Genomic DNA, 16,695 nt, shown 5'->3' on the forward strand with positions numbered 1-16,695 from the left:
AGAAAGCAGCCCGGGGAGGAGGCAGCACAAAGCTGGGCTCAGCAGTCCCCTCCTGGTGTGGCAGAGGGTCAGACCCCATGGGGACAGGCAGGGCTGGAGGGATGACTTAGCCAGCCAGCACCAGCCCCATTCCAAAGGGGGAGATCAGGGGAAGGGCTCCCAGTACAGCAGACTGGTTTGCAAGGAGCCCCCAGTGCTCCCACAGGAGGTTTTAAGCAGCCTCTTTCCTCAGCCAGGGAGGGACAGTGATCAGTAAGTGATTTGTTGGGCACCCCTGGGACTGATGCACTGCAAATATCTCCCAGCATCAGCCTGTGCTGAGATGGGAGGGAGATTCAGTGCTTGAAGGTGGAGGAGAAATGGGATTTGACAGAGATGCTCCGAGGTGTTTCTTTTTTGCTGTTCCATTCAGCTGCTCTTTTATTTCTGATAAAGAAATAAAAGGGAACAGCAAAGCAAGAGAGTAGCCAATGCCTTTCTCCCACACGATCTGCCCCAACTTCTCTGTCACTCCATATTTCAGTGATTTTCCTGCTGCCAGGGTCAGGCCATGAGCAGCCAACAGGGACAGGACACAGCACTGGTAGGGCTGGGACGAGGCTTGCCAGTTCTCAGCTTCATATTCTAATAACAAAATAATTTATTTAAGTTAATATTCACCCTGAAGTCTTGAATGTATTATTTTCTGAGGTTTTCACCTGTTTTCTTGTTGGTGTCACTGCCTCTCCATCTCCTGTGGCTGGCTGGCACAGCAGTGGGCCACTGCTTCTCCTCCTTAATTGGGTGACTGAAGTGTTTTAAACAGGAAAACAATGTCTTGTGTGTGTTTGTCAATCTGTAGGAGAAGTTTTTAGGCAGTTAATCAATTCAGGCTTAAATTCTTCGGGGATCTGCAGACATTTTCACAAATTCCTGGCAGATGTTGTGATCCTGGGAGATGATGGATAATGTGACCCCAGGTCCCTGTGCTGACTGACATCAGTTTTTTGCTTGTGGCTCCCTTTATACTTCATCTCCTCGATTTTGTGATCAAACCTTGTTGCTTCAGCCCTGTGTGTTTTTCATTAAATGCCAGAGCTCTCAGACATGCTGGATGCTGTGTAAATAGGTACCAAGGGGCAGCTCTTTCCTCAAGGCTGCAGAACAGATGGGAGAGAATGGGGAAAAGGAGACAGTGCCTGGCTCCATCTCAGGGGCTCCTGCATGGCAGTGCCTGCTGGGCATCTCCTGGGAAGGTGTTTGCAGGGGTGGCACTGGGAGCAGAGCTGCTGGGAAGGGGCTGAAGGTGCAGAGGGGTGCCCAGAACCAGGGGTTGCTGCCCCACTGCAGGCACAGGGTGAAGCTGAGGGCAGGGATGGTCCCCAGGGAGTGGGTGCTGCAAAGGGTGAGGTGCTGAAGCCCCCCCTCTTAGGGTGCTGAAGTTTGGTCCAGGTCCTGGCATGGTCTGTGGCCTGAGAGGAGGGCTGGGAACCAGGGCAGGACCATTCTGGACCAAGCCTGGCTCAAACAGGGACTGTGGGACACTCTGCCACCAGCAGAGCCACCCTCTCCCAGGAGTAGGGATGGTGGGGTTTTCAGGAAAGTCTTGGGGGTCCTGCAGAGCCAGAGTTAAAAACTATCATTAAGAGCCATTGTATTCAAATTAGAGCTAATCTTGGGCACAATGTGGGGAGAGGACACGGGGTGGGACTGGAGAGAAAGCTGCAATTTCGCTGCCATTGTCACTCTGCTGTCCCTGATTGCCAGCAACCACAGCAAATCCCAGTGATTTACTGAGCCAGGCTGTAATTTGCACCACGTGCAAGGAGCCCAGAGTCCCCAGGCTCCCTGTCACCAGCCCCATCAGGATGATGGGCTGGCAGCTGGGCAAGCTGCTGGCAGCTTGGTGCTGGGGGTGGGGGGACAGCAGTGGCCACATCCTGCTCTGGACCTCGACCTGGGTCACAGCACCCAGGGGCTGGTGCTGCCCAGGGAGGTGTGGGGGCTTCTGGTGCATGGTTTGGGTTTGTACATAACATCCCTGTCCTCCTGGCTTCCCCAGGACCGAGTCAGTGGCTGAGAAGATGCTGACCAACTGGTTTGCCTTCCTCCTCCACAAGTTCCTCAAGGTAAGGAGGGCTGGAGGCAGCTTTGCTCTCTCACCCACCACCCATCCCCAGGGTGAATCCTGGGGAAAACTCAGTCAGATTCTAGGTCACAGGATGTAGTAGCAAGGCAAGGGGGGGAGTGGAGGTTTTCTTGGGGATGTCCCCACCTGGGGCTCACAGGGGCTGTCACAGTCTCCATGCTCAGTCTTCCTCAACCCTCAGGTTGCTCAGTGTAGTTCTCATTTAATGGGGTTTCTGGTTTTAGTACTCAGGAGCAACTCCCACGTCTCTGTGCCTGGGGTTCCATATTTTTTTAACTTTATATGTGGGTTTGGAAGCCCCCCAGAATTTGTTTCCTGAGAGGGAACAATCAGATCAAGGTCTCATTGCTTCTTACAGCCCTGGAGACTCAGCAGAGATGTTCCAAGCCCAAGACAGCACAGATATTGAGCAGCTGAGCTCCTGGGCTTGGCTTTCCCCTCCAGAAGCTGCTGAGGGCTGAGCTTGGGTTCTAAAGCTTGAGTCCATGGGACTGTGGCTCTGCTGCAGGGAGTCAGAAGCCTGGAGGAGCTGCACCTTCACCTCTGTGTTAGTCTTGCTCTGTGTCTCCTTTTGGGTAGGAATGTGCTGGAGAGCCCCTCTTCATGCTCTACTGTGCCATCAAGCAGCAGATGGAGAAAGGTCCCATTGATGCCATCACAGGAGAAGCCCGGTACTCCCTCAGTGAGGACAAACTGATCAGGCAGCAGATTGAGTACAAGACCCTGGTGAGTGAGAGCTGGAGAAGCTGCCACTGAGCTGCTTCTGTCCCCTCCATGGGGACACGAGCTGTGCTGCCCTCCAGTCCTTGCAAGGACGTGCTAAGGTGGCAGTGGTGCAAGGAGGGGTGGGGGTGGTTGTGTTCTGAGGAGGGGTTGCTGGGGAAGATGTGGGCACAGTTCTCCTGGATGCTTCTCTAAAGACCTTTAGAGCATGATGTGGTTCTCTTCCCCTTCCAGATCCTGAACTGTGTGAACCCAGATAATGAGAACAGTCCCGAGATCCCTGTGAAGGTGCTGAACTGTGACACCATCACCCAAGTCAAAGAGAAGATCCTCGATGCAGTATACAAAAATGTCCCATATTCCCAAAGACCCAGAGCTGTCGACATGGACTTGGGTAGGAATTCCTCTGCCCCACAGGAAGGGGAGGATTGTGGTGGGTGCTGTTATCAGGGTTCTCTGTGGGTTTTGCAGATAGCCAGAACACAGACTGCACCATGCACAAACCTTTCTGTCCCTGTGTCCCTGCTGGATCCATTCTGAGCTCTGTAGCATCAGCTGATGGTCTGATTTTCCACAGAGCAGATGATTTCTGAAGCATCTTTCACTCTGCTCAGCAAAGCTCCCCAAGCTTGTGTATCTCACTAGAGCAGGGAGCAGAGGTGCTGGGGAAGTCCTGCACCTTGGCTTGGCTGAACACTGCCTGGGCAGTGAGATGCTGCACTTTGCTGCAGGAAAACCATTCGTGCCACCCACCTTGTTAGATTAAAGAGCAGAATTTAGCTTTCTCTGGGTGCCCCTTCCTGGGAGGGGGCTTTTCTACAGGCTCACCTGTTCCTTGGTCCAGAACTGGGGTTTGGTTTAGTGCCTTTTCCCTCCCTGACCCCCTGTCTGGTTTGTGCCTCCCCTGCAGAGTGGCGGCAGGGCCGGATAGCCCGGGTGGTCCTGCAGGATGAAGACATCACCACCAAGATTGAAGGGGATTGGAAACGTCTGAACACCTTGATGCATTATCAGGTAAGAAAGCAGCCTCAGACAACTCCCAGAAAGCTGCCAGGAGGGAAGGAAACAAAAGCAGGAATTTAATTCCCAAGCTATCTCATCAGCGAGGACAGGCAGGGAGGGCACATTTGGATGCTAAAACAGAAGGGTTCAGTGTGCTCATGCATCAGACAGGAAAGCAGCCTTGACATGGATCTTACAGAAACTAGCAGTGAAAATTGACTAAATTAAAACCACCAGCTATGCTAGGGAGGGCTGAGCTGCAGCTACCAGAGACCCAGGGCCAGGGGAGGGGTTGGCCCATGGGGCTCAGCTCTTTCCTTGGGGGTCTGAGCCAAGCAGAGGGGCAGCAGGGAAGGAAGAGGAGGCTCAGCTTTCCTTTAGTGCTTTGCAAACCCCACACCATCAGTCTGATCCAAAGCACCAGGCTGCAGCTCCAGCTTGTCCCTCCCTCATACCTGTCATCATCCTACAGGACATCCTACATCCTGTAGGAGTCCTACAGGACTGAAGTCACAGCTGGGCAGTGAGGATGCTGCATTGTGCATGGGCCAGGGGGCCTGAGAAATTGTTGTTATCTTTAACTTTTGCAGCATGAGTGTCCCAGCTGCCTGGGAGAGGTGTGTGTCTGTTGGAAAGGGTTTCATATGGTGTGTGAAAGATGGAAAGAGGTAAAGAGGGAGCTGCGGAAAGGTTGGTTAAAGAGAATCAAAGGCTTCTCCTGAAAGCCTGTCTGAAGCAGAGGATAAATCCATTAATTGGCACCCATAACCTACTACTGTCCATCACTACCTACACACAAGTGTTTAGTGTTTAATCTGGCATCTCTCCCTGTTTATACACCATCCCCAGCCCCTCAGTGTGGCTCATGCTGTGCAAGCTGAATCTGAGCCAGCATTGACAGGAGCCATACAATTAGAGAATGAGACAGAGGCAATGGCATAAATATGCAAAGTGAATGGAAAAAAGCACCCTGAGGGTCAACTTCCCCAAGCAGCCTGGAGGACTTCAACACAGAGCACCTTAAAATGTCACAGGAGTTGCACAGATGAATTCCATTGTTTCTAAAATCTGTTTTACCTGGCAGGGATTAACCAAGATGCAGGGAGGCACTGAGCCTTTCTTACATCTTGATCTTTAAAAGTCATCTTAAAGAAAATCACAAGTGGGAGCTGTGTTTGTGTCTGGTGTGAGCTGGGTGCTGGGGGAGGGAGCACTTTTATTTTAGAGCCTGTGGGGAAACCTGAGCCACAAGTTTACCCTCAAAATAAACAACTTGCTTGTAGCACTCAAGATGCTGCAGCTATTTCTGCCATTTGAATGTCAGTTCTGCTCTGGAACAAAGTAGAAGTTTGCTGCCAAGCATCCAGCCAGGTAGGGATTGCATTTCTCCCCAGCTGAGCTGTGGGAGTCAAGTTCTCTGGGCTGCAACAGCAACTCATCAAATCAGGGCTTGTGCCACAACCAAACAGTGAGATTCTATAGATTTCATCCTACCAGCTTTTGGGTTTTTTCACGTTTGAGTTAAAAGATGTTGTTATTAGGCATCAAAAATACAGATGCTCCAGGACCACACAGTAAAACAAAGACATGGGCAAAGGCACAGCTTAGGAGAAGGTGTAACATCATTTGAGAATTAACCCATTCTAACAGGAGTGTTCCTTATAAAGCAGGTGAGGTGCAAGCCATAAAAATGAACTCCAGGTTTCTCCAGATTCTGGTGGGCTGGTAATGTTGATTTCTAAAGTTTAGGAAAAACAGGAGCTAGCTCTGTAGAGCTCTCTCCATCTTTTATTCAGAGCCTTGTCTTTATTCCTGGTAAGATGCTGTCTACTTTTATCTGCTGATCTGTAATATTTTGAAGCCCTTTACAGAATGATATACAGAACTATATGAATTATCTACAGAACTATATGAATTATATACAGAACTATATGAATTAGATACAGAACTATATGAATTATCTACAGAACTATATGAATTACATACAGAACTATATGCCTGCTGCCCATTTCTTCATTTATAAAAATAGATTTGCAGATTAAACAGATGCCATTCTTTGTTAAATTCTCTGGAGATTTAAAAATTGGTTGAGGAAGTTGTATTACATTTGTGTGGTATCCTTTTGGTTCCATGCCCATGAACTCCATGGGAGAGCCTCACCCTGCATGGCTTTACTCAGGAAAAATGAAACACTGGATTTAATACTGGCTGATTTACTGTGGCTCGTGCAGGGTTAACACCAAGGCAAGCAGAGCATGAATTACCTGTCAGGCACTGTGAGGGCCAACAGGCTAGAGAACTATTTTTAATGAAAAATTAGGGGCAGAGGGGGGAGATTTGTCTGGAACATGAGAGCCAAAAGCCAAGGATGGAGCTGGCACCCTCACTGCCCTGTGCAAGCTCAGTGTTATTATTGTCTGGGCTTCTCCCTGCTCCAGGCTTCCTTTTTCTTCCCTTCAAGGTGTTTTGTGCATCGTGTTTCCAGCTCACAGAAGAATCAGAATATTTATAAAGTTGTAAAGCAGGCAGCCAGCTTCACAGGCATCTCTGGGGCGAGAGCAGAGCCAGCTGGGAAACTCATGTGTGTTCCATCTGATGCTGATTTGCATCCTGGTGTGGTTTAGCTGACAAGAAACATTCGACCCAAAATTTAGAGAGTGAGAGTGTGGAATTTTTAATGCCTCTCTCCCAGTTAACTGCAGCCCTGGTGGAATTGGATCCCAGCGTGGTGGCTGGGAAGCTGCTGCTGCCACCAGAGCCCCCGGGGCTGCCAGCACCCTCCTGGGGTCTCTCCCTGGGGAACTGAAGTGACAGCTCATAACAGCCTAAGAAAATAATATCACTGCTAATGGCTTCTCCAATTGACTTAATAAATTGGATGAAGTCAGGCTGGAGGAGCAGAAATGGAAATAATGGAGGTATTGAAGTCTTTTGCTTATAAATAGCTATTTTTTTGTACTGTAAAACACGAGTGGGTGTTATTTCCACTATCACTAGCAGTAACACCTTGTGTTTAGAGGACACTTTTCATCTGAGTGGCAGAGACAGAGCCTGGAGGGCAGTGCCCATCCCTGTGTCTGGGGCAGCTGGCAGTGCAGGGAGATGCTGGGGGAGCAAAAAAAACCCAACTGGTGCCCTGCAGCTTCCCTGGGTGCTGGGACAGAGCCAAGGCCCTCAAAGGACTTCTGGCAAAAGTCCTTTTGGCCCCAAAAGCAATTTCTGTGGCATTTTGGCTGAGTCCCCGTGGATGTGGTGACTCCGCTCCCTGCTCTGCTGCCCCAGGGACCAAAAGTTCAAAATTAAAAGACACTCAGGCCCATTCCTGGGAACCTGCAGGTTCTTAATTAAGGGAAATAAGTTTAAAAACTTCCAGCCACTGCTAGATTTATGGGGAGGATAAAATTAAATGTGGCTACTAAAATCTGCTGTAACGAAACCTTGTTAGCACTAATGTTCATTTATTGTGTGACTTGCCAGCATTTAATTCCTTCTCTGGTGCAGAAGAGGGCCTGACAATTTAATACCCTGAGAGATGGCTTTCTGACTCTCTCAGCTGTAAATCAAACTTTTAAAGTTCGTAAAAATTGCTAAAATAAAAAATGGTTTAATAGGAATGTTTTATGGTCCATAACGTTATTATAGCCATTTTATTCTTCCTGCATTGTTACTTTAATTGGATCACAACAATTCCTCAGCTTCTCATTTTTATTGTGTAAAACCAAATCCTAAATCAGGACGACCCAAAACATCTTCAGTACATCTTTTAAGTTATCATTCCCTTCCTCTGGTCCCTCACTGCCCAAGCTCTCTCAGCCCACAGCTCCCTGTCCATCCTGAATCCTGGGGAATTCTCTTCCCTGCTCCTGCTGGTGATCCCGGGGAGGATCTCACTGCTCTTCTCTCCTCTCCCTTTTTTTCCCCAGGTATCAGACCGCTCAGTGGTGGCTCTTGTTCCCAAACAAACCTCCTCCTACAATATTCCTGCCTCTGCCAGTATATCCCGGACATCCATCAGCAGATATGGTAAGCAGCAGAGTTAAGGGATGGACAGGGAGTGGGAATTTCATTTGTGGAGCCAGCCTGGAGCTTGCAGAATTCCTGGAGGATTGCCTGCATGGGGCAGGTGCCTTGGCTGCAGGAAGGGAATTAGGTGGGGGAAAAGCAGCAGTTTCCCCAGAAACCCACATCCCATCAGCCCAAGTGAGAGGAGGATTTTCAGCTGCCAAAATAAAACGTGCCCTTGGTTACTGGTGTTTTGTTTTTTTAGTTTTGGGGTTTTTTTGGTTTGTTTTGCCTTGCAAAGGCTTTGCCACCCAAAAGCATAGCAGCAAAAAAGACCAGAGAAGCTGAGAGTAGGGAAAAGGAAATGCCAAGCACAGAATGAGCAGCGTTTGGAAAAATAAGTCTTGGCAAAGCCAAGGGAAAGTCCTTTGGCTCCGAGGGGGTGGGTGCTGCCCAGCACCCATGGGGCTCCCTTGCACAGCATCAGGGCTGCAGGAGGGAGCAGCCCCATCCCTTCAGCTTCTCTAAGTGGAGGATCCTGAATTCTCGTGTGATGGGGCAGAGCCAGGTAACAGGATTCTGACCTCACTGTGCTCAGCTCTGCACACCTGGGAATTCCTTATTTGTGTCAGAGCAGCACCCGGAGTGGTGCAGAGGGTCCCTGGGGACCCTGCAGCTGGAGTACAGGAATCTGCTGGGTGCCAGGTGTGTGTTTACAGCACTAAACCCACAACAACAGCAATAATCTGCTCCCATAAAAGGCAGCAGTGGCAAAACCTCTGGTGCTCTGATCTGTCATTATCTGCCAGTTTACAGAGTGGTTTACAAACCAGGGCTCTCCTGACAAACCCCTCTCCTCTCGTTTATAGCTTCCAAAATAAAAGGGTCTTTTCTCAAGCAAACGTATCCTGAGGACCTGCTGTCCACAGGTCTTTAGGCAAAAGCCAGGAGAAAAGGCATTTTTTCCCTGGGAGCTGTAATCCAGCTGAGTGTCCAGAGCTCCCCGTGCCCTGGGTGATGGAAAAACCAAGTCTGGGTGACACAGCCTGGATCTCCAGTGCTCATTGATCTGTGTCAGCTGGAAAAGCTTTTGCAAAGTCCCAATGTGAGCTGCCATCCCTCATGTTAAGATTAATATTTCTAATTGTGCCGACAGAATTTAAATGAGATCCTTATTTACTTCCCCCCATTATATATCAGCACAGAGCTGTGTTTAAAAATAGAATTACGGGATGCTTCCTTAGCTGTCCCCCTTTCTGTCTCCTTAATTATATCAGTTGGAGTACTCATTTATCTAAGTCTTAATCAGGGATGAAAACCTAGCTACTTTGGTAATGACTTGCATATTTCCCTTGGCTGATTTATGATTGATCCTCTTACTCTTGGTGAGGAGGCTGAGCTGGGAGTTGGAGTCTGAACTTGGGAAAATGCAAGAGGCTCCCAGAGAACAAAGACATTTGGGGTGAGGAAGAAAAACCCCAATAACACCAGGTTGGGCTCCTCAGCCCTGCGTCTCAGCTTGGATAAACCACATTCTTTGGGAGGTTAAATATATCTCACATCCCTCCATGGAGCAATTCAGGGGAAAGAAAACCCTTGGAGCTTCAGCTGCTGGGGAGGGGGACAGGCACAGGGGCAGCCTGGGTGCTTTTATATCTCTTGACCCTGTAAAAGATGATTTTATGCAGATGATTTGGGTGTTAGTGACCAGGGTGGCATGTCTGGGGAACGACAGGGAAATGAAAAAGTTGTGACCTTTGGGTCTGTCCAACTTCTCCCCCTCTCATCCTTCAGATTCCACCTTCCGCTACACCGGGAGCCCCGACAGCCTCCGCTCCAGGGCCCCCATGATCACCCCAGACCTGGAGAGTGGGGTCAAGGTCTGGCACCTGGTGAAAAACCACGACCATGGAGACCAGAAAGAAGGAGACCGGGGCAGTAAGATGGTGTCTGAGATCTACCTGACCAGGCTATTAGCTACCAAGGTAACTGCCACGTCCTGAATTCCCTTGGAAATGGTTCCTCTTAGCACCCTCTCTGGGGGTTCTGTGCTGTCCCTATGGATGCTCTGTGCACACCTCAGGTTTGGGTAGTTCCAGGACCAGGCACACAAAACCAGCCCAGGTTTCCTCACCCTGCAAGGTGATTGCTGCAATACTGCATTATTTCATTAATACCCAAAAAGCAGGGGACATGTAAGAGGTGCCTGTAAATATTTAACTGCTTTCCTTGGCCAGGGAGAGAGTTTTTCTTCCTTTCACCGTGTGTTCATCACTGCAGGTGGTGCAGGTTTGGTTTTGAAAGGAAAACCAATTGTTTCAGGTCAGAAATAGAGAGTGAATGCAGCTGTGAGGAGCTGCAGGCTGGAGCATCCCCCAGGCAGGGAGCATTCCTAGAGATCCCCCCACAACCTTCTTTAGCCCTGGAGCATCTCCCAGGCTGGAGCATCCCCTAGGCTGGAGCATCCCCCAGGCAGGGAGGATTCCTAAATATCCCCTCACAACCTTCTTTATCTCTGAGGTTGGAACATCCCCCAGGCTGGAGCATCCCCCAGGCAGGGAACTTTCCTAAAGATCCCCCCCTGACCTTCTTTATATCTGAGTCTGGAGCATCCCCCAGGCTGGAGCATCCCCCAGGCAGGGAGCATTCCTAAAGATCCCCTCACAACCTTCTTTATCCCTGAGGCTGGAGTATCCCCCAGGCTGGAGCATCCCCTGGGCTGGGACCATTCCTAAAGATCCCCCCTTTATCCCTGAGGGGTCCGTGGCAGCACCGTGCGGGGCAGTGCAGAGCTGGCACCCCTCCTGGCACCCCTCTGGTGTCCCCTCCTGCCACCAGTGCCAAGCCAAGCATGTGCCCAGCCCTCCTTCACCTCCTTGGTTGCTGCTCCCCCCCCAGGGCACGCTGCAGAAGTTTGTGGATGATTTGTTTGAGACCCTGTTCAGCACCGTGCACCGCGGCTCCGCGCTGCCCCTGGCCATCAAGTACATGTTTGATTTCCTGGATGAGCAGGCGGATAAGCACGGCATCCACGACACGGATGTGAGGCACACGTGGAAGAGCAACTGGTAAGGGTAATCTCCAACTTCATTTGGTGGTGTTTAGTTGGGAGAAGAGGAGGCTCAGAGGAGAGGTCAGAGCCAGGGAGGTTCAGGCTCTGCTCCCAGGCAGCTCTCAGGAAGATAAAGAGGCCACGGGGCTTAAGCTCTGCCAGGGGAGGGTTAGGTTGGATAGTAGGAAAAAATTCTTTACAGAAAGGGTGCTCAGGCATTGGAATGGGCTGCCCAGGAAGGGGGTGGATTCTCCATCCCCGGAGGTTTTTAAGAAGAGGCTGATGTGGCACTGAGTGCCATGGGCTGGGAACCACAGGGGGAGTGGATCAAGGGTTGGATTTGATGATCCTAGAGGTGCTTTTCAAGCTGTCTGATACTATGATTCATGATTCTAAGAATAGAGGAGAGGGGTGGAAGTGGGGCCTGACCTGGCTGCTGAGCAGTTCTGTGTGTCCTGGGGAAAAAAACTGGGATGAGGAAGAGCTTTGGGAAGGCTGAGGATGGCCACATCCCAAAGCAAAAGATTTCCCACAAACACTTCTAAAGCTTCAGCACCACTGCTGCCCCGTGCAGATGTGCTACAAGGGTTTGATCCTACACCCCTGTGCACACATGAACTGAAACTGGTGCTGTGTTAAACCAGTGTCCCAGCTGTCCCCAGATCCTCTGTGGGGTGGGAGCAGCCCTTAGGTCCACACACACCCACCTGGACCCTGCAAGTCTCAGGGTTTGCAGAGCTGGGCAGGCCTTGCACCTCCCTGCCTGCTCCATCCTTGAGAGGCAAGGAGGGGAGAGCTGGGCTGATGCTTGCACCTTCCCCAGAGCTTCAGGCATCATCCAGAGCCTATGGGCAGCAGGAGGGGGACAGAGCTGGGGACACAGAACCAGCCCCACGTGCTGCCAGCACCGACTGCAGCCGGGCTCAGCCTCTCTGAACAATGGGAGCTCTCACAGCTCTGCCTCTGCTGTTATTTTAGGATTAAAAGCTCTGTGGGTTAGAAATTTACCTCTGCAAGGAAGGATAAAAAGCCCAACGAATGGTTGCTCCCTGAAGACTTTGTATTTTCCCCCCGAGTTGCTCGTGGTTTAAAAGGCTTCTAATAGTCGTGGCTGCAAAAGCTGGGTCCCCTGCTAAGGCTGTGGGAAGCTAAAAACAATTTATTGAAAGCCGTAGAAGATGGAGGTATTAGGATAAAAACTCTTGAATCATAGGGACGAAAAAAAAAATTAAAAAAAGACTTCTTAAAGTGATAAAAAATGAAGTGCTGAGGGGCAGACTTAGCTCTGCCAGAGCCATGCAGAACCCAGGTCCTTCCTTCCACCCTGGGGCACAAGGGACTCAGAAGGACAAAAATGTGGTCTCTGCACTATCAGTTCTGCTGAGTCTGGAAAGGGAATCTTGTTGAGGAGTTGGGAGAAGGCTCATGGTGCTGGAGCAGGTTAAAGCCTCCAGGAGCTTGGAGAAGAGGCTGGGGGGCTGGCAGTGCCTGGAGGGGCTGAGCTGCTGCCCTGCAGTGCAGCAAGAGTTAAGGCTGCTGCCTGCAGAGCAGCTTGCTGGAGAGCAGAGACTTGAAAGGTAATAGAAAGCAGCAGCTGGCTTTTTGATCCTGCTATACAGGCAAAGAAAAAAAGGAATAATAATTCCCCTTTGATTGCAAAGGCCTCGGGATTGAGGGACAAAGGCTCTGATGCCTCCTGCCCTGCTCACCCAGGATGGGCTGTGACATAGCCAGGCAGGGGGACAGCAACACTGCAGCCCCAGGCACAGCCTGTGTCCAAACTGCTGCCCTGGCACAGCCTTGCTCCCCTGGTGCCACCAAACGTGGCTCAACTCTGCCCTGGCACAAGCAGACTGGGCAGAACTGGGCTAACTGGTGTTTGATGCTCCCACTCAGGTGACTGCTGCTTCCCAGCGTTTTTATTCTGCTTGGGAACACACAAGACACAGTAGATATCCCTTCCTAGCTATTGTCTTAAGGTTTCACTGTGTCTCCTGCTTTCCCTACAGCCTCCCTCTCCGGTTCTGGGTGAACGTGATCAAAAACCCCCAGTTTGTGTTCGATATCCACAAGGGCAGCATCACAGACGCCTGTCTCTCCGTCGTGGCTCAGACCTTCATGGACTCCTGCTCCACCTCGGAGCATCGCCTGGGCAAGGATTCCCCCTCCAACAAACTGCTGTATGCCAAGGACATCCCCAGCTACAAGAGTTGGGTGGAGAGGTGAGGGCAGCAGAGTGGGACCAGGGCTGACCTGGGGCTGGGGCTCTGCTCGGGGTGGCAGCGAGGTGGCTCTTAAAGGATAAAGCAAAACGCTGTCCTTTTCCCTGCAGAGCTTAGGTTTAAATCCCAAGGAGCAGGCAGGAGTTTTGAGCTTCTCTGCATTTCTCATGCCCCCCTGGCCCTTCCCTCCTGCAGGTATTATGCTGACATCTCCAAGCTCCCAGCCATCAGTGACCAGGACATGAACGCTTACCTGGCCGAGCAGTCACGCCTGCACTCCACAGAATTCAACATGCTGAGTGCCCTCAATGAGATCTATTCCTATGTCAGCAAGTACAGTGAAGAGGTGGGTGTCCCCAGGGTGGGCTAGGAGGGGGGACACGGGCAGTGCTCTCCATCACTGCCCCCAGAGCTCCATCCTCCCCTCCGGGTCTTGCCCTTCTCTGTTCCGCTCCTGCACGCATCAGTTCAGCTCCTGCCCTGTGGCATCCTTGTGGCATCCTTGCCAGGAGGATTAAGAGGCAAAAATATTATGGGAGCAACACTTGAAGTGCCCCCCAGTGCAGCCCCACTCCTAAATGTTCTGAGAAATCACCCTGCCCCAGGGAAGCTCCCCAGAAAGATCCCTGTCTCATGGGAGCAGCGAGGTGCAGATCCTGGGCTGCAGCGTTTGCTCCTGTTTGCAAATCCTCCCTGGCAGCCCGAGTGCCTTTAATGAATGCATCACTTGAAACCAAGTTCTCACCATCTGTTCCCCCCCTTCATTTCAGTGTGAGGAGAACCTCTTTTGCAATTATGCCTGCTAAAAGGAAGAGTTGTGTCACTTAATTGCATGCCTGCATCTCTGATACAATGCTGCAGCTATTTTCTGATTAAGGTTTAAAAATCCGGTGACTTTCCTGCTAAATGAGATGAGGAACGTGGAGCCCAAGGTCCTGAGTGTCTTGTGTGGGGAACCTGCACCCGGTGGTCCCACAAACCAGAGGCAGGGCTGAGCCTTGCTGTGCTGGTCAGGGTGTGCCACACATCCCTGGTCCACAGTGCTCACATCCTGCCACCCCACACACTGACTCTGCTTTCTCTTTTTTCTCTCTTTTTCCTCTCTTTTTTTTTCTCTTTTTTCCCCTCTTTTTTCCCCTTTCTTCTCTCTTTTTTCCCCTTTCTTCTCTCTTTTTTCCCCTCTTTTTTTTCCCTCTTTTTTTTCTTTTCATTTCCCTCTTTTTTCCTCTTTTCCTTCCTTTTTCTCTCTTTTTTCTCCCACTTCTTTCTTTCCAATTTTTCTCTTTTCTCTTTTTTTTTCTTTTTCTCCCTTTTCTCTTTTTTTCCCTTTGTTCTTTTTCCTCTTTTTCCTCTCTTTTTTCTTTTTCCTCTTTTTTTTCTCTTTCCCCCTTCTTTTTTCCCTCTTTTTCCTCTTTTTTCCCTTTTTTGTTCCCTCTCTTTTCCCTCCTTTTTTCTCTCTTTTCTCTCCCTTTTTTCTCTTTTTTTTCCCGTTTTTTCTCTTTCCTCTCTCTTTTTTTTCCTTTTTTCTCCCTCTCTTTTTTTTTTTATTTCCTTTTTTCTCTCTTTCCTCTCTCTCTTTTTCTCTCTTCTCCCCTCTATTCCCTCTCTTCTCTTCCTCTCCTTTCCCTGCACCAGCTGATAGGGGCTCTGGAGCAGGATGAGCAGGCTCGTCGGCAGCGCCTGGCGTACAAAGTGGAGCAGCTGATCAGTGCCATGGCCATCGAGAGCTGAGGAAAAGCTGCAGTGCTCCCCACGGGCAGAGGATTGCAGGGACTCTGGGGAATTCCAAGGGAGGAAAAGCAGGAAAGGCTCTGGACACCTACAAATACTCAGGCTCTTCTGGAGAGAGCAGAGCCTGGCCCAAGGACTGACCAAGATCATACAGGAGCTGGTTTGGAAAGGCAGGAAGAGGGAAAAAAAAAAAAAGAGAGAAAGTGTCTCAAAGTTAAATCAAAAGAGATCATTTTTATCCAGCACACGTGGAAAGAAGGAACCTGGAAAGTCTGGATGTCTCCATGACTGCTGCTTTGCATGAGAATTGTTTGATGTATATTAGAGAATAAAACTTTATTTAAAGGGTTTTTTTTTAAAAAAAAGAAAAAAGCAAGAAAGAAAAAAAAAAAGCAAGGATAAAAGCAAAAAAGAAGAGGATCAAAACCCACCAAGGCCACAGAGATAATCCTGGCAACAAGGTCCAGCTCTGAATCCTGTCCTCCAGAGGCTGCCAGGGCCGTGGCTCAGATGTTCTGCGAAGGGACTCTCACACCCACTGGAAGGTCTGCAAAGCTGACATTTTCTTCCTGTTGGGATCTTACAAGAAACATGAGCACAAGTTTGCACCACACCTTTTTACACAACTAAAACAGCCAGAAAACAGCTCAGTGGCTGAGTAACTTGCAGGCACTAGGAGGAACTTTTACCCAAACTGCAAAAGCATCAGATCATCCGACCTGTGTTGAACTCCAGCTTTATCTATGTATTTATACACTGTCTATACATATATATTTTTTAAATCCCATTTATTGTTGAAAGAGGGAAGATGTGATTTTAAATGCTTTCCACTTTTCCACTCCACCTTCCCGTGGGGATCCAGCAGCATCCCAAGGGATGGAGTGGCCATGGCCATACTGGTCCTGCACATTCCCCTGAGCAGCAGCAGTGGGAAGGGCAGAGCTGGGGTGAAGCTCCTTGGTCTGGTTCAAGTTGGGGGTTCTGGCAGCCACCCCTGATTTCCTGCAGGACAAACCAACCCCCCTGCTCTTTGCTCTGGGGGATCCTTGCAGAATCAGGGCACATCTCTCCAGGATGCTCCTGGCTGCTCAGCACAGGGACCCTCCCAGCTCCCTGCCAGCATCCACAGTGCCCCCACGCCGGGGCCAGGACTTGTGTTTCTGCTGGGAAAAGGGAAAGAAATCTTTTTTCTAGGCCAGGGGAAGCCTTGCCCAGCTCTCCCCCAGCCAGCACTGCTGTTGTGTCTCTGTCTCAGCATCTCCTTGTGCTGTTCAGTTCCTCGCTGGCCCCGGCAGCACGAGGTCTCGTGGCCAGTGGCAGGCAAGTGTTTGTGAGTGTTATTTCTTTCAAAGACACCAAAGCTTACGTGTGTCCCTTTGTAGAGTGCCAGGAGGGGAAGGAATGCTGTAAATATTTCTCTCTGTAATAAATATTGATCCATGTGCAGGCTGCAGAAGGGGAGGACAGGGTGAGGAGGGCTAATGGGAACACAAGGACTGGCTGGAGTCGTTCTCAGTGTCTGCTCAGCTCTGCCCGTGCCCAGGGAGACTTCAGTTTGCAGCTGGTGTGTGTTGAAGGAAAATCTCTTTTCCTCTCTGCCTCTTGGTCCTTTCCTGAGGAGCTGAGAGGTCACCAGAGGCTCCCCAAGCACCAGGAGAGCTGATGGGTTCTGGTCCAGAGATGCAGTCCCAGGGAGGCAGCACCTGGGGGAGAAGTGTGTGGAGAAATACTCAGGAAACTTGTTGGTTTAATGACCATTCAGTAAAAGCCATGCCAAGCCCACTTCTTTTTGGTAATCCACTTTTGTGAGTGTCTCTGGGCCCTAGTAATAATGA

At 50.2% G+C, this 16,695-nt stretch overlaps 1 protein-coding gene across 2 annotated transcripts in view; it reads left to right on the forward strand.

Annotated features, from left to right (window-relative positions):
- The window catches only part of PLXNA2 (plexin A2), a 132,651-nt gene extending 117,434 nt beyond the window's left edge, over positions 1-15,217 (forward strand). For both annotated transcript variants that reach the window (XM_030465520.1, XM_030465521.1), the window contains exons 23-32: positions 2,042-2,108; positions 2,708-2,854; positions 3,086-3,245; positions 3,762-3,865; positions 7,777-7,876; positions 9,650-9,840; positions 10,754-10,923; positions 12,917-13,129; positions 13,325-13,475; positions 14,765-15,217. In XM_030465520.1, the coding sequence (XP_030321380.1) occupies positions 2,042-2,108; positions 2,708-2,854; positions 3,086-3,245; positions 3,762-3,865; positions 7,777-7,876; positions 9,650-9,840; positions 10,754-10,923; positions 12,917-13,129; positions 13,325-13,475; positions 14,765-14,860 (1,399 nt within the window). In that variant the 3' untranslated portion in view covers positions 14,861-15,217. The remainder of the gene's footprint in view (positions 1-2,041; positions 2,109-2,707; positions 2,855-3,085; positions 3,246-3,761; positions 3,866-7,776; positions 7,877-9,649; positions 9,841-10,753; positions 10,924-12,916; positions 13,130-13,324; positions 13,476-14,764) is intronic.
- The last annotated feature ends 1,478 nt before the right edge of the window (positions 15,218-16,695 follow it).

This window comes from Calypte anna, chromosome 26 (genome assembly GCF_003957555.1).
Source record: "Calypte anna isolate BGI_N300 chromosome 26, bCalAnn1_v1.p, whole genome shotgun sequence".
In the NCBI taxonomy this organism is placed as follows: Eukaryota; Metazoa; Chordata; class Aves; order Apodiformes; family Trochilidae; genus Calypte; species Calypte anna.